At 38.4% G+C, this 23,236-nt stretch overlaps 1 protein-coding gene across 2 annotated transcripts in view; it reads right to left on the bottom strand.

Annotated features, from left to right (window-relative positions):
* Nucleotides 1–17,969, bottom strand: part of PCNX2 (pecanex 2) — a 93,435-nt gene extending 75,466 nt beyond the window's left edge. For both annotated transcript variants that reach the window (XM_087718087.1, XM_087718088.1), the window contains exons 1-11: nt 17,658–17,969; nt 16,372–16,571; nt 15,740–15,857; nt 13,640–13,676; nt 11,091–12,362; nt 9,322–9,484; nt 8,969–9,120; nt 7,553–7,637; nt 3,782–3,917; nt 2,608–2,750; nt 155–308 (exon numbers count right to left, since the gene is read on the bottom strand). In XM_087718087.1, coding sequence (XP_087574213.1) covers nt 155–308; nt 2,608–2,750; nt 3,782–3,917; nt 7,553–7,637; nt 8,969–9,120; nt 9,322–9,484; nt 11,091–12,362; nt 13,640–13,676; nt 15,740–15,857; nt 16,372–16,571; nt 17,658–17,810 — 2,613 coding nt within the window. In that variant the 5' untranslated portion in view covers nt 17,811–17,969. The remainder of the gene's footprint in view (nt 1–154; nt 309–2,607; nt 2,751–3,781; nt 3,918–7,552; nt 7,638–8,968; nt 9,121–9,321; nt 9,485–11,090; nt 12,363–13,639; nt 13,677–15,739; nt 15,858–16,371; nt 16,572–17,657) is intronic.
* Between the last annotated feature and the right edge of the window lie 5,267 nt (nt 17,970–23,236).

Below are 23,236 nucleotides of genomic sequence, written 5' to 3'. Positions count from 1 at the left end.
TTGACAGTGTTGTGAGAATTAGTTATTTAGCAGAGTGATGGCATGCGGGGGGGGAACTGTCCTTGTGTCTAGTTGTTCTGGTGTGCAAGCCCTATAACATCGTTTTGAGTGTAGAAGTTGAAACAATTTATGCCTAGAATGTGAGGGGTATTACCTTTAGAAGAGAGTATTGACAGCTTGCCATGATAAGACAGAACAGGAGCACCCAAATGTCTTTACAAAAACCTTGGTTCATGATTACAAAGCCAAGAAAAGAAACAAGGATTACTAGAAGAACTGCCAAAACATTCTCCTTGACATTTTCTGTCCTGTAAAAATAACACATTGATATATTTTCAAAAGCAGAATATAATAATAAATGTACCATTTCTATATAGAATTATAAATTGAAGCAGGATCAATTTGTCATAAATGTACTTCATTCTTTCAAGATGTCCCTATGATGGTCTCTTGGGGTCAACTTTAGCTGGTGTGCATGGCATTCTCTGTACAGTCTTACTGGTAAGAAAAATATCTTTACACAAGAAAAATAAATAGCTTATTTTCTTTGCAGAGATTAAAAAATGTATCTCTGAAACAGATTACTTAATAAATGGGCTTACTGACAATTTTTCTGTTACAAAACCAGTAAGTAAACTTAAATGTTTAAAAAGTGCAATTTAGCAAAAATGATATAAAGCAATACAAAGGGGTCAACAGTGAAAACCAAAATTGTATCTAACATCCATCCACCTTGTCTGTCTGTCTGTCTGTCTGTCTGTCTGTCTGTCTGTCTGTCTGTCTGTCTGTCTGTCTGTCTGTCTGTCTGTCTGTCTGTCTGTCTGTCTATCTATCTATCTATCTATCTATCTATCTATCTATCTATCTATCTATCTATCTAGTGTCTAGACTCTTGACAATTGGTGGCATACAAATGTTTGTAAATCAATACAATAAATAAATAAAACCTGGATTAAAAAGAGATTAATAACCAGCAAAGCAAGAAATGGGGTTTGTTGGTAATTGCTCTTCAGGGATCAAAAGCCCTAATGTATATGTAGCCATCGAAAATACCCTTACACTCATGTCTCTCCTAATGTTAGAGAGCTATCAGGAATTCGTTCAGGAGTGGGTTTCTACCGGCATTACCGCTGGTTCTGTGTGCATGTAATTTTGCATGTGCACGCTCGTTTCACTTGTGCTCAGTTGCCTATAAATAGGTCTGTGCATGCGCAGAACATTTAAAAGGTCAAAAAAAGATGTTGCGGTGACCAAGGAACCAGTTCGGGGGCGTGGCCGACATGCCGTTCGGTTCCACCAAACCAGTGTGAACTGGTAGGAACATTTCTGAATTTGTTCCTAAGATTACAGATAGAATGCAAATGAGCAGGCCACTAAAATGCATCATTTAATATCCAACCAGAGGTGGGTTGCTGCTTGTTCGGCCAGGATCAGGTGAACCGGTAGTAGTGGCAGCGGGAGGCATGCGCAGAAGTGTTGCGTGCGTGGGGAAGCACACCCAAACCGGTAGTAAAAAAATTGGCAACCCACCTCTGTATCCAACATGTAATTTAACAGATCCACCTTTCTATTTCCATGGCTGCTTAGAAAATATAGAAATATATGGACCATGTTTTAAGATTCACAAACCTGCATCTTCATATCAATGTGAATTCTTTCAGGCAAGAAGACTCTTTAAAGGTTGGATTATAGATCACATAAAGGGTAACTAGAGCTCTGACTACGTCAAGCTTTCAACAATATAAGGCAGAAGCAGATATTTTTGTTTAATCTGATCAGTCAACTTCTTTCCTTAAGCCAGTGTTTCTCAGCCTGGCAGATGGGTGGACTTCAACTCCCAGAATTTCTCAACCAACTCTACATTTGTATTATGCTGGCTAGGGAATTCTGGGAGTAGAAGTCCATCCATCTTTAAGTTGCTGAGGTTGAAAAACATGGCAGACATTTTCTTCTCCTTTCCTATTCTTTCAGCTTCATTTTGAAGAGAAAAGCATCTATTGGAGGAGACTCCAAGATTGCTGGAGTTTACCAGGGGTATGTTCTGGCAGGCACTACTGCCGGTTTGCTCGTGGGCGCACAAGTGTACGTGCACACTTGTGTGTTTCACGCATGCGCAGTGTAATAAAAATTGTTCTGAGCATGGGCAGAAGCAAAAACCAAGGTGGCAGCACCCATGGCGCCACCCAGAGAACCGATTCGGGGGCCTGGCAGGTTCCAGCGACCCATGTCGCCAAACCACTACCAGTTTGGCTGAACTGGTGCGAACTGGTAGGAACCCACCACTGTTTAGGACCCTCACTTAGATCTTCCATTTGCCTTAAGATTCAAACACATCCTTGGTTTTACTTACAAGTAGGGAAGGTCCAAATATAAGAAAAGGCTATTGCCACACTTTATGTATCATTTGAAGGAGGACAGCTATTAGTTTTCACTTTGATATTAAGCACATGTATTAAACACACACATTTACAAATCTGAAATTTGTACTGATTAAAGCCCATTAAGAGATTTAAAAATAAAAATAACATAAGAAACATGCTAACATTTTATGAATTAACAGTACAAGCTCAACCTTCAGTGAATGCTACGTCTCAGTATGAAACTTACCTGTCCAGCAATGCCAGCAAGGTGAGTCGATCGTACCAGATTTTTATCCATTTGCCAGGAAATACAATAAATTTGTAAAACTGTGTATTAATTTTTCTTTGAGCTGATGAGCATGAAGAATCCTCAAGGTCTTCGCTAAAATGCTGTCAACATGAAATTTTTAAAAAAAGAATTGTATATTATTTTCATAGCATTGCTTTGTAGAAAAACAGGGTTTTGATACCATTTGATAGTTATTTCTTTTTCAGTGGATAAAATCAAACAATGATCATAGTCAATATTTTTTTACAGGTTAACCTTTTTTTTTTAAACTTGATTATATTAAGTCTTGCCTAATTTCTTGCCCATGGCAAATGCTGGGATGTTCGTACTGCCCTTATGAGATTATCAATTGAAATACACCAAAACAAAACAATCTAAGCCCCCCCCCCCACAAGGTTGCTCTTTGTGTGACATTTAAGTGTTGCCTATAATTTGAACACAAATGGCATTAGATAAGAAAATACTGGGGAAAGCATTTTTATTATTTTATTTAGAACCAGTTTGGTGTGGTGGTTAAGAGGTATTAGTCTGGAAACCTGGACGTCCTGAGTTCTAGTCCCACCTTAAGCAGAAAATCAGCTGAGTGATTTATAATAGACATTGTTATTCAGCCCCAGGGCAGTGGCAAAAGCAAACCACTTCTAAAAATATGTTGCCAAGAAAACTGCAGGGTCTTGTTCAGGCAATCACAGGTAGCTCAAATACAGGTAAAGACCTCTGGTGGGTGGGGTGGGAGCACTGTACTGGAACAGTACCCAGTTCTCCAGGCAGGCACCAGTATGCCTGTACCTGCAACCCACCACTGATACATACATACATACATACATACATACATACATACATACATACATACATACATACATACATTTATACTGAGATAAAATTTCTCACAACAATGTTGTTGCTCTTAACTCATGCTCCTTTAAAAAAATCATCAAATCAAATTTAGAAATCTCTTTTATCAGCATCAAATTAGGTATAATAGCTGATGCTTAGTGGAAAATTAGCTATTCTTCCATTTGTGTGCTATAACACCAACCTCATTTGAAAGATGCAAGTTTATATAGCTAGACTGGAAGATATTCACAATGTTTTTTTAAAAATGTATAGGTACTGAAATGTTACATGGTACCCGGTGGGTTTCAGAAAGAGCTCCCCGTGCCAGCATCAGTAAGAACTGTTGTTGCCGTGCCCTTCGTCCATGATCTCCAATAGATGCTTCTTGGATCTCTGAGGTAGTTGTACTAGAGGAGCTGAAATGGATTTCACTGTACAAATAAAGATAAAAAGAATAAAATTAATTCAAAATTATATGATTAATAACAATTTGGAGTGTCTGCAGGGATTGGGTGATAAAGAAAAGTCAGGATGATAGGATGCAACCATGAAGTCAAAGCTGCCATATTGATTCCCACTCACCCACGCAGACACCCCTAAATCTATGGAAAAAAACAAGAGACTTCAGAGACTGACTATATTAGCTGGAGGCTCCCCACAGATTCAGGGAAAATCTAATTCCAATTTGTTAACTCCAGAAGGGCAATAGGAGTGAGCTGAAATTCCTTTTACAAATGTGCCTACAAGTAACTGAAGATATTAGAATTATGCAAATAGCTCTCTTGTTCCGACCAGGTCACTGCTTATAACACTTGTGATATTTGATAACAGCTTAAACAATAATTCCATAATTTAATTGATACTTGAAGGCTGTATAGATGCCTAGCCAAGCAATCATGGAAGACAAAGGCAAAGCATTTTGTTGAGGTAGGAATTTTTTTTTAATTGCTTCTATCTTCTGCCTTTGGGATTATTGAGATGCTTCAAGGTAAAATAGAAGCATACCCATAAATCAAATCGGCCTTTGGGTTCAGTCCCAACACAGAGCAATCTTGAATTGCTTCAAACTATATTTTCAAAATTAAAATAGGCTGGCAGAATATCACCATAGTTTTTTGGTTGCTATAGGTTCAACCATTCAAAGAAATAATAATTAAACCAAAAAAGTCCTGCCTTCGTATTACACATGAATGAAACATAAAGTTTGATTTCTAGTGAGTTTCTGTGCATAGCCGAATTGCTAACTGCAAGAATATAGAAATAAAATGAAATAATAGTATAATCCAATTAATCCAATAAATGCAATAAAATTAATACAGTTAAAATCATTGAGAGTTCCTAACCAATATACAGAATTATTGTTGATTCACAAGTACTCTTCAAATGTTTATTTGAAAATTAGGCTACCTGACATAGAAATCAACTCAAAATCAGCTCTGGCAAGATTATGTGAATTGTCAGCTTAGCTAATATACTGGACTCAAATAGTGGAAGAAACAGCACAGCTTCATTAACAGAAAAGGTAAAGTTTTAATGATGGTAATTTTGGATAAACATTTTAAAGATTAAAGTACCATTGAAAAGAATGGGATTTATGAGTAAGCATATATTGAATTGTATTCTATGACATTCCATTTACACTATGTATGAAATTAAAAATTATGGAATTTTGTAATTGAAAATGATTGTCTGGCTAATTAGTCTGTTAAACAGCTGTATCTTACATTTACTATTTACTATTGCAAATTTCAGAATAGCTTAAGATTCTAAATCAATTGAGATCTATGGCTTACAACTATCTCTCAAAACACAACTTTTAATACTATTTAATGTTCTATTTAGACTACTTGCAATCTAGTGTATAACATGAAAAACAAACCAATAAAATAGAAACTAGGAAGATGAGATAAATACTTTCTATTTTTTCTTGTTCTTTTCCTTATGACCTTCAAATGACACATCTGCCTATAGTTGACTATTCTGTTAAAGATATTGACTGCCACCATGTGGCAAAGTTTTTTGCATTTACTTTCCTTTTTATTTGACTTACATGGCATGATCTGATCTTACATAATCCTCTCCTTCCAGTTCACAGAGTACTTAGATAAAGGTCACACTAGCCAATAATTCAAGGAACTACAATCCCAACCGTACCTGACAGATGCCAGATAGGGTAAGGCTGACCTATAACAAGAGTTTCTCAACCTTGGCACCTTGAAGATGTGTGGGTTTCAATTCTTACAATTCCCCAGACAGGATTTCCAGAATTTACCACCCATCTACTGGCTAGGGAATTCTGGGAGTCCATACATCTTCAATTTGGCAAGATTGAGAAACACTGATCTAGAATATTAAGTGAGAACCAGTGTGGTATAGTGGTTAAGATGTAGGATTAGCACTCTGGAGACCCATGTTCAAGTCTACTCTGAACATTCACTGCAGACTTTTGGCTAACTGTTCTCGCAGGTTATCCTATCATGGAGGGACATAGTTGTAAGGGAAAATTAGACAAAGGAGCATCAATATATGCACTTTGAAGGAAACATGAGATATAAGTCCAATACATGAATTCTATTTTTTTTTTGGCTAACCTACTGATGATAAAATGTTAATATACTTAAGTATCTTGATGCATAATTGAGTAATTATGGGGGGAAATGTCTATAAAGAATGCTTTTTAAGAGATGCTGACTGAAATAACATATTTGATTCACAAACTCAAAGAAATCCTAATTTACATCCCATCAAGGGAAGAAAGCTCATATTCATGAAGGAGCCCTTTCCTGCCTTCTCCTACAACCTCTCCCACTTCTGAGTTGGGGGACAAAGTTTCAGATTTGGCCCAAATCATGCCTCCTGGTTGATAAAGGTCTCTACATGGGCTGAAATTAATGCCATGATAAATGCACCCTTGAATGAGGAGGTACTGTTATTATCATTAAAAGAGACAGTAGGGCATATCGTCAATTTTGATATGCACAACCAAATCATGAGGACACTAGTCCTCTTCCACTGTTAGGTGGGATTATACTTATGATAAGAGCCATGGGTGGCACAGTGGTTACAATCTAGTACTGTAGGATAACTCATTGCTCATTCCAGGACTTTGATTCTGAGCAGTTCAGGGTTAACTCAGCCTTCCATCCTTTCAAGGTCAGTAAAAGGAGGAGCCAGATTGTTGGGGGCAATATGCTGACTCTGTAAACAGCTTAGAGAGAGCTGTATACCATGTGAAGTGGTATATAAGTCTAAGTAATATTGCTATTGTTATAGACCAAGGATGTCAAATTCAAAGCCCAGGGGTCAAATCTCTGAGAGATGCTTAGATCTGGCCCACAGAGCTACCCTGGAAACAGCCTGTGGTGCCTCTGCCAGTGAAAACAGATCTCTGCTTTCACTGGCAGAGAGTTGCAGGAGGCCAACACAGCCAAAAATGGAGCTCAGGAGCCCGTTCTCCCTGGCAAGAGCACTCAGGCCACCAAAAGTGCCACCAACATGAATAACATCAAGCTGGCCATTCCCACCCCAGCCACACCCATCCCAGCCCCCCACCCCAAGTCAAATACAACCCTGATGCGGCCCTCAATGAAATCGACTTTGACACTCCTGCTATAAACTATCTCTATTGCAATAGAAACTTACATCACAGGAAAAATTTGCAAACACAGAACAAATATTCTACTGGCACAAAATTAATATCTTTGTTAAATTGTTTATCAATTTATCAAATAAAACTTATTCCTTTACTCTTATCCTAGATATTCAACAGTTTGATTTCATAATAGAGTAGATGTGTAGAGTAGACCTGTTTTGCAAATAAAAAAATCTTAAGTTCAAATACTGGTAACTATGATTAGAAGTTGGAGAAATACTATGATTTATTGCAGAAAATACAGAGCCTGAAGCAGAAAAATATCTAAATTAGTATACAACAGAATCTATGTCATTCGCATATGGACATTTTATGAAAATGATATTCCCAATCTTTAATTTTGGAAAACTAAGTAACCACTCCAGAAATGAAATGGAGTCATCCCCCAATCCAGCACATGAGGAGTTTACTTACTGAGCATTGGAGATGCAATCATAGATGGGTGAATTTTCAATATTTCCTTCTGCTTGACTCCTTAAGTACAAGGACTTCATTTCTCCTTCAAATAAAAGGAGACATAATCTGTTGAGCAATGATCTGCCATGTACTTAGTTTTATAACTGGGAAATCATAAAATTAGAAGGCCAGCTTTCTAGAAATAGAAATCCTATCTTAAGGTATCCTTGTCAATGACTTGCATTCTCTGAGCTCCATCTGATAAGACAGATTTCAGCACTGCTGCAACACAATCATTTTAAAATGTTTCTTGCCACAGCCTCTGGCAACAATCCTCTTGTAACATTGCACCTGTCCTATTTCCAGGGGTGGGATTCAGCTGGTTTGGACCAGTTCAGGCGAACCGGTAGCTCCGACAATCAGCTGAGAGCAAACTGGTTCGCTCCGACGATTAGGTGGGCCTGCCTGCCTTGCATTTTACTAACCTATATCCTCTCGGCTGATTAGCACAGCAAAGCTGATTGCCACGCCTCAGCTGTGTTACTCCCCAAGAAGTAACATGGAAGGTACGTTTTGGTAAAACTGCATACACGATCACCAAACCGGTTAAATTGGCAAGATCCCACCACTGCCTAGTTCCATTTTATGTACAGGTATATACACCTATATACTGCATGATTTTGGAAAGCTTCAGTGGACAAATCACAACAATGGCATCTGAAAGAGTGTTAGCAAGTTTGTTGAAATGTAGATTTGGGTATTAAAATTTAGTTCCAGAGTTCAACTATGAAAGAAAGGGGGGGGGGAACTAGAAGGAAAGAAGTTCATAGACTGAACTGGAATTGGGAAAATGTTAAAGGAAAGAGAGCAAATTAAGTCCATGTTTCATTAAAAGAGTATAGACCAGTGCTGCAGCTAAGGGTCAAGATTAGAATGTGGATGGTCTTGAGTACTGGTGGCACTGACATTCCTCCCAAAGGAAAGAGGATAAACTACTGAAGCTATTGCCCACAGCACATTCAAATATTATAAAGGAGAGTTTGTGGAAGAGAAAGAGAAAGGATGGCAGAGAACAAGGATGGCTGTTGCAGCATCTGGAAGCCAAAGTGCAAAGGGAGGAAAAGAGAAGGGAAGAAAATAAAGCTTGGAAGAAGTTAGGAGAGAAGAGGAGAAGAGAGGAGAGGACAAAATCTTGGACATTATGAAGCAAAATAAGATGGAAGAGTCAAAAGGCTATGAAAGGAGAAAGTAGGAGGAAGGTGTGTTGGATGTTTGCCCTCTTGAGTAATTTGTAAAGATAATAAATGAGGGAAATAAATAAATGCACACATACATACTTGGACTGCTTATTGGGCATATTTGAAGTGCTGATGATAACCTTCCAAACTTTAAATGTAAAAAGAAAAGCTCTCCCAACCCCTCATATGAGGTTACCATTTCCATCTATGAAGGAATAGATGTGCATTGCATCCACGGACATCTCTTCTTGCACCGATGTTTCAGGCCCACTTATGACTTGCAAAAGGGAACTGTCTGGCTGTGAAGTTACCCGATAAATGATCTGTCGTTGTCTGGTGCTCTGATAACTTGTCAAAATATCAATAAGAAAAATGGGGAGGGAGGAAAAGAGTTTCAAAAGCAGCAAGTGAAATCTTTCTCTTCCCCACCCAAGCAATTTCTCATGAAACCAAGAAAATAGATCAAATGAAATTTGACATGAATTCTTTTATAATGGATATGGCCAACACATTTTACAGCGTACTTGAAAAAAAGAACTTAGTTCTTACTGGGCAGTGAACTTTATTGATTCTGGGATCACTGGATTAACATTAGTACAATCCTGAGTTTCCATCTCAGTTTTCTCCTGTTTACAGGAACCATGATTTTCTTTTTCTGCACAATTCTTTCCTGTTGTCAATGCACCCTCTTTTTTCTCTCTTAGAAAGCCATCTGAAAGACATAGAGAAAACTTTCCATGTTTCCTTTCCTGGGAAATTTTTTGCTTGTATTCCCCCCCCCATCCCCACCCCCGAATAAAAAGGTCTTCACACCACTACTATAGCAAAGATCAGACCTTTGAAAATCAATTTATGATCACATTAATTCATGCCCCACATTAGAGATCAAAGTTAATAAATTTATTGGGCTAAGCACTTACATATGATGATTGATGTCCACTAGGGATGCTGAAAAGTAGCAATATCACAAGTATTAAATGAATCATCTGCTGTCTTTTCCTTTATGCTTGTATGGATTGATGGCAAAGTGATTCATAACTTGAGTCTGTAGGAAATGTGACATTAAATCTTTCCTTTTCCTCCTTTTCTGTCTCTTTGATTTTACTGTCAGCTTCACTTCAAACAGGTTTTCCTTCTCCTGCCTTAAATTCTATACTCTCTGTCTTCTTCAGACAGAGTATGTATGCACTATACTGCCTTCTCCTATCTCTGGGACAATAGACTTCTCTTTTTAAAAAAATATCCTATTCATTTATTACCTGTTCTCCAGTTTAACTTAATTTCTTTAACCTGTAACATTGATTGTTTTGATAATACAATATTTCAAGTATTCTGTTGCTACCTTTCAACCTCTAGATCTCTATGATTCTTATCCACTTACTGTAAATATTGGTGAAAATTACTTTTCCCAGAAGTTGATAGAACCACATACGTAGGCCTGCTGCCAAACTAGTCCAACTTTTTATGTTATTCAGCAGCAGCCAATCAGATATATCTAGGAAATTCAAAAGCACAAACAATAGAATGGAAGCTCTCCTCCCATTGTTCTCCACAATCTGATATGTAAGAGATATGCTATATATTTAAGGAGATACTAAAATGAATAGAATGGAAAGACAGATCATTCACAAGTTTATGTAATAATCCTTTAAGATCACCTAAATTTGTATCCAACACCAAATTAAACATCTTAACATCCTTTATCTTCAATTTATTCATTTTGATAGATTATCCTAGATTTTAATTTTGTCAGTTTATTTAGGAAATAGCTGAAAATTGTTTTATAATCTATAGTTTATTTTGCAATCTTTGACCAACAAGTCCTTCTGTTCAAAGCTGTAGAGCCATATCCTTTTCTTGCATTAGGTAAATTAGGGTCTGAAAACATAAATATGATACAGAACTGGAAAAGCTGATTTGGAAAGGATTTTGGTATAGAAGAGGACTTCTAGTGAATGAACACTATAAAATGGTATATAAATCTAAATTCTACTGCTACTCTTAAAGCCTAGTAAAGAAATGTATAGTTTTTTTCCTAACCCAGTAAAAGATCAAGATTAAGATCAGCAAGGAGACAATGTGTCTTCTTAAAAACTAATCCAATATACATTTAATGAAGCCAAAAAACCTTATTCATCTTATATCAATTATTATTGACACTTATTTATGAACACCTAATATTTAATATTCTAGAGCATATATGTATATTTATTGGTAGTTATTGCTTTTAGCATGAGTGGAAACTGCCTTTATTGCACATAAATTCCTCACATTTCTTGTATGCACTGGAAACTAATAATTTGAATTATGCACTGTACCTCCAGCTAGTCCTTTATCTTTGGTAGGCTCTGCTTTTAAATCTGGTGCTGTTGGCTTTGAAGTGTTGATGGATTCCAGCAGTGAAACAAATTCTAAGAAATTTGATTCATTTGGTATCTGCCCTTCTTTAGCTTCCAGGTCAGACTTTGAGGTGGGCAAAAGTTTTTCTTTTCCACTAACTGTCTCCGACGAGTTCTTACTTAAAAACACATCTGTCCCACTATCCACACTAAGAACACGAGCATGTCTCTTTTCATAAGTTGTTTTATATAAGGGCACCTCCAAGTTCCACTGGCCTTCTTCTGGGTCTTCTAGAATTTCAGAAGCATTTTCAGGACACATCATCCCTTCACGACTGTTTGATGGATTGTCACTGTTTTCCTTTCCAATATTGTCTTGTTCACCAGATTCATAGCCAGAACACTGATTAGATGACGCATTTACATTTAAATTCTCTGGGGTTCTCAAACTTTCACTTACTTCTTGGAAAGCATGGCCTCCATTGTCTTCCGATAGATCAAAAGTAATGACAGGGATTATCATTTGATTGTTGCTTTGTTTACTGTCTTGAACTGTCTCTGCCACAGCAGATTCTGGATCTGAACCAGATTTCTCAGCGCTTGACCGTTTCATGTGATGCAAGCTCTCTAAATCAGTAGCTGAGTTATGGGTGCTACTCATGGTGATAACTATTTTAATGGGTTCATGTAATGTGAATGGATCCCCAGAATGAGAACTGTCCACAATTGCAACAGCTATCTCACTTTCTGAGTCATCAAACTGTGCTTTTGAGTCATCTATATAGGGAGAGCTTTCTGCAAATCTCTTAGTCTCCACAGTATTGCACTGAGGAAAACCAGTTCTTGTGCTGTCTTGAGCTGACCCATCCAATACATTCTCTTTCCTTAAACACGTAGGGTCATTTAAATCCTCTAAAAAGAGTACAGGACTGTCCATGTTCCAAGACTCAAAAGAAATGCCTGTTTTTAAAATATCACACTGGGATAAGGAAAGATTTGGCAATTTTTTAACAACCACATCTTTATCCAGCGGAGCATCCTCTTCTCCAGTATAGTTAGAAGGTTGTGCCTTCTCTTCTTTTTCATTTGATCCACCATTGATAACAATCTCCACTGCATTTGGCTTGTCCACTATTACTGGTGTGGTGGAATTTGACATACATGTCACAGAAGCAGGTAAAATATCAGCTTTGATGCAGGGTGAGGTCAACAATACTGATGGGACAGGTTGTTCTTCTGAAACCAGTACTCCTAGTAAAAAAAAAATACAGAGAGATACTACAAATCAAAGATATATGAAGTTTTCTCAGAAAAGACATTCCAAAAAAATTATTTAAAATTAGCAGTTAATGTGCCTTTAAAACCCATTGCTTGGAATGGAAAGTGAATACGTCCCAATTTAAATTGTCAGCACCTTTTTTTTTGAGAGTTAGAATCTACAAAAAATAATATAGGTTAATAGAAAATCATGAAAATATATTCAGTATGTAACATTATTTTTTAAAGGTAAAAACCACTTATTTATTTGTTTGTTTATTTAATTTCTATAGCTACTCAACTTAGTAAATGACTCTAAGTGTCGTCAAAATTCAAAAACTATTGCTGTTAAAAATGCTGAAAACACGAATGTATGGCAGCTATATGGGTTCCAGGATAATGATGCAAAACAGAATTTTGATCGGTCTCTGGGACCAGAGAATTATTCTTCCGAGCTTTTGGACTCATGCTGAAGCCCTTCTTCATGGAATTTCTCTAATGAAATGTGTGCTTTAGGCTGCTTTGTGAGTTGTGTTTATGGGTTGTCTTCCTATTGACTATTGTGTTGATGGCAGGTGATTGGCTGTCATTTCCTTGAGTTGTCAAGCCCTCGGCTCTTAGGTATTTGATAAGCTGGTAGTAATTCAGCACTCCTGTTAACTGACAAGGGCCCTGTTTTCTGGACTTCAATTATTTCCCTGGATATATTTGCACCTGCATGGCCAATGATCTTAGTTGTAAAATGAAATGTATGTCCTTCTTCATTGCAATGTGAGGTAACTAATGAGTTTGGGTCCCCTGGCCTGACCACTCACTTGTGTTCTTGCAATCTGGTGCAGAGGTGGTATTCAGCAGGTTCTGACAAGTTATGGAGTAGAAATTTTGAGTAGTTCAGAGAACCAGTAAATACCACGTCTGACTGGGCCCATCCCCATCTATTCTCTGCCTCCCAAGTCCCAGCTGATCGGGAGGAAATGGGGATTTTACAGTATCCTTCCCCTGCCAGGCCCACCAAGCCATGCCCACCAAATCATGCCATGCCCACCAAGCCACGGCCACAGAACTGGTGGTAAAAAAAATTGAATCCCACCACTGATCTGGTGGTTAAACAAATGGGGAGGAAGCTAACCACCAGATTGCAACAACACATGCAAACAGTCAGACCAGAAGACCCAAACTCATTCATAGTCTCACAGAAGACCCAAACTCATTCATAGCCTCACATTGCCATAGTTGTCCACCTCTACTATAGAATATTGTTTGAAGCATACCTTTCAGATCTTCAATGGTTTCTTGAGCTGGCAGGTTCTGAAATGAAATACATCAATTAAAATGAGGTGAACTGTAAATGTAACATTGCATGTGTTTCAAAGCAACAAATAATGTAATTATGTCCCATGTTCCATTAAATCAATGGAACCCCAAGATTAATGAATAAAATCATTGGATTTAAATATACAGCAAGAAAGCTTGCCAGACAAACGTGTTTACAAGAAAGCATGAGGTATAGGCATTGGGTTATCTGTTTTGTTCAGACTGCATTTCACAATAAAGAAAGAAGTTACCAATAGAAGAGAATATTTTCGGCTCCGGGTTGATGATATTATCTAGATGGGTAATGAAATGTCTGCAAGAGAACAAGCAGGCTGAGGCAGCACCAGGAACCCCCACAGAAGGAAATTAAATAATTCTGACTAAAACTGGAAATTATAAGTTGGAGAAGCATATAATTACTGCTGATTGATACAGAGCTTCTACTATGATGGAGAACTAATCCAGTGAAATACCGTATTTTTCAGAGTATAAGATGCTCCGAAGTATAAGACACACCTAGCTTTTAGGGAGGAAAACAAGAGGGGAAAATTTCCCACTGACTCCCAGCAATTTGTCTCCTTGCAGCAAACAGCAAACAGTACAGAAGATATACACTGTTTGTGGTGTTACATTTCAGACTGTACTTGTACAGATGCTGTTAAAATTCATGTGGCTTATTCTCTGCTATTTAAAAGAAGATATAATAGCACTGGGCCTCAAGTATTTATTTTAAAAAGCTTCTTGTTAAGTTGTCTAGAACAATAATACAGCAGTCTTTAAAAAATAAGTCTAATAATTTGAATATTCTATAGGCATTTATAGTTATTGACCTACCTCCTTGCAGCAAACAGCCTGTTTCAGTTTAGCCTGATTAGAAAAAGAAGAAAATCTGCCTATGCCTCCCACAATATGCCTGTTGCAGCAAACAGCAAGTTTCACTTTAGGGGTGGGGGATGTGCATCTTATACTCCGAAAAATAAGGTCGTTAAAGTGTTAAATATGGACCCAGATATCCCAAGATGTTTCTAATGAATTATGAAGTTTGCTGGTTGACCTTGGGCTAATCACTCTTTGTTAGACTAGGCTCTAAATATAAATAGCACTTTTCAATTTGTTTTGTTATAAGACAGCATTTTTTGTGAAGAAGCGGGGGACTTATTAGACCAAGTACCAGATTCAGTGTCAGGCCTGCAGTGGTTCCTTTAAGAATCTTTTGCCTGCCACACTCTCATTAAGTGTGGTGGCAGAATAGCAAGGGGTAGAATGTGTTGTTTTCAAAATAAAAAATTCCTTTCTAGAAGCTCAAGGTCATCTTTTGTCTCCGCACCTTTGCACCTGACCGGAAGCAGCTGGGCATGGGTGCTATCATGGAAGAAGATTGGACAATGTGATGGACTGTGGGTGTGGGGACAAGATCATGAACTTTTAACTGGGTGGGATTCTGATGTAACTTCCAGAATTGGGATTCCATAGCACGATGCCAACATGCCTGTCTTATTAAATTGGAACTTTAAGGATAGTTTTGCCTTTGACTCTGATTTAATTCTGCATGATATTTGGAACGCTGACATTCAGCTTAACAGTCCCCTGCATTCTTTCACTCAATTGAATACTCAGTTCTCAGTGCTGATGACATTTTCCCACAAGATCCAAGATTTTTTTTTAGTTTTCAATTCCCCTGTGACTTTCCATAATTATTTAGAATTTGGGGCCATCATGCTTTCAAGTTTACTTCTAGAGTAATTGCCAAAATGAAAAACACCTATCGTTTCATGAATGCCATGAGAAGAAAATTCCACTCCCTTCTCTACTCTTAATGGAATGAAGCAAAATGTATCATAACAGCTTCCCTGATCCTGCTTCTCTCCAGGGGTAACATGCAAAACCTTGGAGCACAATGTATATATTGTTGTATTGAGGGGGGAAAAAGAAATGGTGGGAGGAGGGTGATATTTTTAAAATAAAACCCATATTGCATTTGTTGTTGTAATAAGACACCAGTGGCATATATAGAGTGAAAAATACAGGAATATTATTATAGACAAATGTTTACCAACCAGGCTTCCTGAAGGGTAATGAGAGAGCATAGCCTGCCCTTTGATGCTATTGTGGATGGTTGGTGTTGAACCATTATGCTTAGTCTCTTCAACTGCACCATTGTCTCCTATGTTATTGCTGTTTAAAATAATGCATATGCAAAAAAGTTAGTAATCATTATTAGATAAGGAATAATTCATTCTCAAGGATGCTGTGCTTATTACAAGCTGATTCAGAAATGTCATTAACTTTCTTGATGGATAATCTGAAACAGATGCCTCATTGGCTCTAGGTAAGCATCAACTAATCTAGGAAGACCCAGCCATAATGGCATGGTGACCAAAAGCTTTGTAATGGAGAAGGTTCACTTTCCAGAATTTCTTGCTTCAAATCAGAGTTGAACTGTGGGGTCCTCTGATGATGTTACCTAGTTGGGTAATAAAATATCTGCAAGAAAAGAAGCAGGCTCAAAGAGCACCCAGGACCCACAGAAATAAGTTAAATAACTCTGACTAAATACTGGAAGTTATAAAGTGGGGGATGATGATTGATACAGACGTTCTACTATGATGGAGAGCTAATGCATTGAAATAGTTAAAATGTTCCCATTGCAGACAACCCTGACCAAGATAGCATAGAGAAATAAACTTACCTGAGATTTTTATGCTGAATTGCATTGTCTCTTTTATACTTTTTATTTTGTTTCCCTTCCTTACAAGGGAGCTTTTGTTGAATCATCTCTCCTTTGTCAAACATCAGGTGGAGACGGTAAGAGATCACCTTTATTATCATGAATAATAAGGTCACAGAACCACAGTAGATAACAGCTGTGATGGCAGTGGGGGGACATGCCTAGACAAAAGTATAATGAAGTCAAGCTCATCATCAAAAATGATATTTAAATAACATGATGATTAATACTGTTGTGCTTTTTTTAAAAAAATAACTATAATTATACAGCTGATATTTGCCTTGTTCCTTTGCTAATTGTTTGAAATGTGTCATCTATAGAAGCCTGTAGATACCCTAGCATTATTCCTTTTCAGATTTTAGAGATGAGAACTGGGGTTGAAATACAATCATTTGCTAATAGAATTTATGTCTGGCGAATGGCTTAGAGATTATAACTCAATATGCTAGTGATTGTCATATTATCATTTTTCTTTAATGTTAAGAAGCTATTATGCTTTGTTTTTATTTTATACTTAATTTTTTGGTTTAACTCTCCAAACATAATGTGCATGTATGCATGTGTGAGTGAGTGAAAGAAACTTTACTTGAGCATGTTAATGTTGCAAACCAGACCTTAGGTACTATACCCATAACTGACAGAATTACCTATTAACTCTTTATATACCCAGTTTAATTTTGTTAATACACTTAGTGTTTGAGACTTGCTGTGTCATCAAAGCACAATCAATTCAAAGTTCTGTAACAAGGGACAGAAATATTTTTGTTACAATTAATAATAAAGAATGGAATGGAATGGAATAGAATAGAATAGAATAGAATAGAATTCTTTATTGGCCAAGTGTGATTGGACACACAAGGAATTTGTGTTTGGTGCATATGCTCTCAGTGTACATAAAAAGATAAGATACTTTCGTCAAGAATCATAAGGTACAACACTTAATGATAGTCATAAGGTACAAATAAGCAATCAATATCAATATAAATGGTAAGGATATAAGCAACAAAGTTACATAAAGCCATCACAGTTGATAAAACTTTTGAGATTCCTTTTCACTGCTTTTTGTCTGTTAAATCCTTCCCCTCACACCTTTCCTCTACACCCAGCAATCTATAAAGTCCTCTACCTCTATCCTGGTAGATAAGAAGGCAACATGTGCCTCTTCTCCACATCAGAGGCCTACCAAAGGACCCTTCATCCCCCTCTTTTTTGTGTGCCCAGACCTTTCGCCGGCCGATCAGACTCACCAAGTGCAGCGCCATAGGCAGCAGCAACAAGAACAGCCAGAGGTAGAGATGGCAGCTGTTGGTGAATTTGCTTTGCTCCGGATCGTGGTACCAGCCTCCGGTCAACGCTGCCCAGACTCCCTGCCGGAGCAGCTGCACCGCCTGGGACACCATCGCTAAGCCCTGCACGGAAAAGGCCGCCGGCTCAATCTCCTTGCCGTGGCTCGGAGCGGCGGGAGCGACGGCTCCCCCAGCAAAGACGCTTCTCGGCGTCGGGCATCATCCGAACCTCCATGCCGGATGCTACAAGGATTTTCCCATCATGCTGCGGTGGAGCCCAATCCACCAACCGGGTCTCCTGCCACCCAAGGATGCAAAGCAAAGGCGGCGTCCTTCTCTCGACTCCGCCCCCTCCTATCTAAAAATATGCTGCGGGGGAACAAGACGTCGGGACACGCTCTGATTGAAGCGTTTTCCGGGATGGAAACGTATTTCCCCTTCTGTGCGTGTCTCCCGTTTCTCGGTTAATAATTTACAGCTCTTCACTGTACATATTTATATTAGCATATGCTTGGCGTGTGTGTTGAGCCGCAAATCCCATCATTCCCCGGCAGATGGCTACTGGGGGGGGGGGGGGGGCGCCAGCTTGGAGAACATCTCTATCCTAGTCCTTTCTCCTTCCCCGATCTTTTCAACTAGCGTCCGCGGAAGTATCGCCGCTCAGTCTTTTCCCCAAAGATAGCATTTCTCCCACTCCGTCTCCTATCGTGAGATAATTAGTAATGCCTAGAAAGCAAGCCTGCCTCTGTCTCAATGCAGTAGGCTAAAGTGGTTTGGAATAGAACACTAAACTAGGATCAGACTTCAGGAGAAACTACCAGGAAATTCCAGAACCCGAGGCTGGACTGGGAAGTCTTAAAGCATGCCGAAAGGCGATGGTGGCTAACCACTTCCGTACTGTGGCCAAATTACACGGAAGGTGCCATTGAATTGTCAGAACTCCAGCTCGTCCGGAAAGCTATTTCTATATGAAGAGCGAGGATTACTACATTACTCCGTGAGAAAAAAAAAAAAGGGGGGGGGGGACGAAATAAAAGGTAGAATTGTGCAATAGCGTCATCACTGATTGAAATTTGCCGTAAGACGTCGAGTTTTCCCGACATCTTCAAGTATTGCATTAGAAGACTTCAAGGGTTGGACTAGAAGACCTCTAAGGTCCCTTCCAACTCTGTTGTTCTGTTACGGGTACGGTAATGTGGGAAGAAACAACACTACCACAAATCAATCTCCCCAAATTATAACGTCGGAGTTGCGCGCTGAGTGGATCAGCGCTAGGTGTTGCAGGTGTCGAATTGCAATTCATACCCCGGAACAAAACAAATAATTCTTGTCCCGTTTCTGAAAATGCGGAGACCTGTTTTAGCTCCTCTTGCGTTGGGGAAAACACACAGGTTTCTGAATTTATGTGGAGATTCTCAGTCATCCAGGTCATGGTTGTCCAAAAGATGCTTTTTTTCAAGGGGCAACGGGACTTTCTGGTTTTTCTTTGATGACGTTTCGCTTCTCGTCCAAGAAGCTTCTTCAGCCCCACCATCCAGTCAGAGCTGAATAAGCTTCTTGGGTGAGAAGCGAAACGTCTTCAAAGAAAAACCAGAAAGTCCAGTTGCCCCTTGAAAAAGCACCTTTGGGACACAGGCTTCTGGCTGGGTAATTAAAAAATTTAAAACCAGCGAAGTCAGCTTAAGTTTTTTACTGAGGCATCTATATTAACTATCTAAAGATTGCACTAAACCCTGCACAAAAAGTATGAATAGTGAATGCCATGCGAAGTAGACTCCTTAACATTCACGTGGATATGGGAAAGGTTCTATGGGTGTAAAAGTAAAGAACTACAAAGCCAAGACATGCTTGTTTTACTTCCTTCCATCCACCACTAGGAAGTGCTATTGACAAGGTTTCAGCCAATTTAACAGCAAGGAGAAAATGCTCTAGTTAATGTCTCAACGCACTATTCGTTTCCAGTGCTTTTAATGTGTAAGTTTTCTCCTTCCTGCTGTGTTTAATATTTGAAAAGTGTGTTATAGTTTTATCAGTAGTGTCTTTGGTGATTTGGAATAAAGAACGTCTTGAATTATACCATTATATAACGATTCTTGTCTGCTATTGCATATGTCCTTTTAATTGTATTTCTCTCACGGCTCCTTTAAGTATCAAATTCTTGTTATGATACAATTTATTAAACACAGCATTATGACTAAACCAAAGGCAATATATTCAAAAATGTATATTGCTCTGCTTCCTTCTCTCTCCCTTTCCCCCCCAACAAGGTCAGCTTGTTGGAATAACAAACCCCTCTCATACCCCAGAGCTACTATGTTGCATTCCAAAGAATGTGCTCATAATTGAATGTCCACTATGAATGATACCCAAGCCTGCTTTAGAGTGGCCTCGTTTCTTTATTGGCCGTAAAGCAATTTTATTGGGTATCCTTTGGATATAGAGTGCATACACGCTCACATTTTTTATGATCTACGTACTATGTAGCAATAGCAATAGCAGTTAGACTTATATACCGCTTCATGGGGCTTTCAGCCCTCTCTAAGCGGTTTACAGAGTCAGCATATCACCCCCACAGTCTGGGTCCTCATTTTACCCACCTCGGAAGGATGGAAGGCTGAGTCAACCCTGAGCCAGTGAGATTTCAACTGCCGAACTGCAGCTAACAGTCAGCTGAAGTGGCTGCAGTACTGCACTCTAACCACTGCACCACCTCGGCTCCCTGTCACAGAAGATTAGAATAGAATAGAATAGAATAGAATAGAATTCTTTATTGGCCAAGTGTGATTGCACACACAAGGAATTTGTCCTTGGTGTATAGGTTCTCAGTGTACAAAAGGCAAATAAAATACATTCATTAAGAATAAAAAGATACAACACCTAGTGATAGTCATAGCTAATAAGCTGTCAAATCGTACTAGGAATCAAATAAAACAATATAATTGAAAGATACAAGCAACATGGTAATAGTCATAAGTGGGAAGAGATAGATACTAGGAAAGAAGAGAAAATAATAGTAATACAGTCTTAGTAAACTATTTGACAGTGTTGTGGGAATTAGTTGTTAAGCAGAGTGATGCATTGGGAGGGGAGAATAGAACTAGCATGGAAATAATAATGTTTGTTCTTTGGATCTTCTCCAGTTGTGGCTTTTTTTAGGTGAACTTTCACCATAATGGCTCATCTTGGAAATAATTATTTTACTTAAACCTGTTGCGTGTGTCTATTTCTTCTCTCTTCTTTCTATACAACTCACTCCTACCGGTGCATAGCAATAGCAATAGCAGTAGACTTATATACCGCTTCATAGGCCTTTCAGGCCTCTCTAAGCGGTTTACAGAGAGTCAGCATATTGCCCCCAACAATCTGGGTCCTCATTTTACCCACCTCGGAAGGATGGAAGGCTGAGTCAACCCTGAGCCGGTGAGATTTGAACCGCTGACCTGCTGATCTAGCAGTAGCCTGCAGTGCTGCATTTAACCACTGCATGCCAACCTTCCTCATTTATCAACTAAAAGACTCAAACCCAGGAAGTCTCCACTGGCACTTGTACAACATCTGCCCAAGAACTTTAAGCTTAATTCCCAGTGGAAGCCAAATGGTTGGGTCTTAAGACATATAAATGACCCCACAAGAAAAGTGTCGGGCTTTGAACTACCACATCAGCAATGGACAATCTGGAATAGGATTAGATGACCTAGATCTATTTTAAGATTTATATTTTATTGTGTTTTATTAATCTAGATTAAAATCTACATGAAATATATATTGCTAGTTCATGTATGGTATGTCAAATGCTAAATATGACAGGCTTTAAAAAAATTTAAGATTTGAACCCCACCTACGTACAAGACTCTTTGCTTCTACAAAATAGAGATCTGCATATATATGTTCACCATCATCTCTTCCCATCCAAGCTTCAGGTCCCCAGTACTACTGATGTCCAATCTATGGATTCCTGAAAGTCTTACATACTGTTAGTAGAAACTGTAACATTTTTTCATGTATTAATTCCTTTTTGAAAAGCTTCAGTCCTCAGTCAAAAAAAGGAAGGAAGGGTCTTGATCAATGAAAGATTAATTATAAAACAATTCTTGCCATTGGGCTTATAATTTAAAAGATTGTCTATTGCAACATGCAGTATTACTTCATTCTGAATACAGTGGAATATTAGAGGGGGAAGCCAAGTTTCAACTGAATAATATAATTCAATAATTTTGTATAATAATCTCCCACAAATTCATTTAAAATATTTGTAAGGTGAGCTCATCTTTTGATCATACTTCTCTCTTTTTTTGGCCATTTAGATAAAGCTCGTGTGCTTTGCAATTTGTCAAGGTTTGTTTTAGAAATTACTGCTAGTTTCCTCTTTTATAAATCACTGAAAAAGCAAAGGGAGTCAGAGTGCTTCTCTGATGGGGTGCTTGGACAAGCCTGCTTTCAAATCTGCAGTACAGTCATTATAAAGCTAAGATGCCACGTGGCCACTTTTCATCGCCAAAGCAACTAACCTTGGAGAAATCTGTAAGATTACATCTGTAAGACAATGTAATATGCATGCAAGACAACTCCTATTATAAAGATTAGAGTCTGCATGTACATATATTACTTTAAGCATGTTTTATAAACCACATTAGCTGAAAATGCTTCCAAATCTGTTTATATTTTATCAATTGTTAAAAAAGTAGTCCCTACTAACTCAATGATACTTTTTCAAAAACAAACCTTCCTTTGTTTTTCCCTGAAGACATTTCCCTCCTCATCCAAGAAGCTTCTTCAGATGAAAAGCGAAACTTCTTTAAGGAAAAACAAAGAAAATCCAGTTGCCTTTTGAAAAAGCAGCTTTGGGACAACCATGACCTGGATGACTGAGAATCTTCATAGACAATCCCTGCTAACAAGCTTAAAATTACAAAGGAATGAAAAGAATGGGGAGGAGAACAGATAAAAAAAGCACGTGGCAATCCTGGAAGTCATTGTTCTTATGACCCATATGAATAGCAATGGATGAGGGTGAGTCAATGGGAGACTTGGCACTGCATTCCTATAGCACCCGCTACAATGCAATGGACAAAAGAGGAGGAGTCAAAAATGCTAGCTGAGCAATAGGCTAAAAACTAATGCAAGATGGTTTGCTTTTGAGTTGATGGCTACTAAATCAGTAGTGAAGAATTTAAAGCAGACCTGTAATTATAACATTTCTGTACTGTATAAGTGTTTGGTCTATCTGAGGATGGATGGGGGAATAGCTACAATAGGCTATAAAAATACTCTAGTTGTTATGATTCAACCTTCTGACATCTTTGCCTGGATGACAGAGATTGGCAAATTGCAACACATTTGGGGGAGGAAACCCCCGAGGTTGGTATAATTTGTACATTCCAATGATTCCCTGCCTAAGTGGCTTGCTCTGATTGATGAAGCTGCTTGGATGAGCAATGAAGCATCTCAAGCTAACAAAAATTAATCCAGTTGCCACGATTGAACTTTCCAACTACTATACAGGTGAAGGTTCCCCTCACACATATGTGCTTGCTGTTCCC

This window comes from Thamnophis sirtalis, unplaced genomic scaffold (genome assembly GCF_051295495.1).
Source record: "Thamnophis sirtalis isolate CommonGarterSnake01/CBP01778 unplaced genomic scaffold, rThaSir2_p1.2 scaffold_6, whole genome shotgun sequence".
Lineage (NCBI taxonomy): Eukaryota > Metazoa > Chordata > Lepidosauria > Squamata > Natricidae > Thamnophis > Thamnophis sirtalis.
Note: the sequence above shows the minus strand (reverse complement) of the source record. Positions and strands in the feature narration are given on the sequence as shown.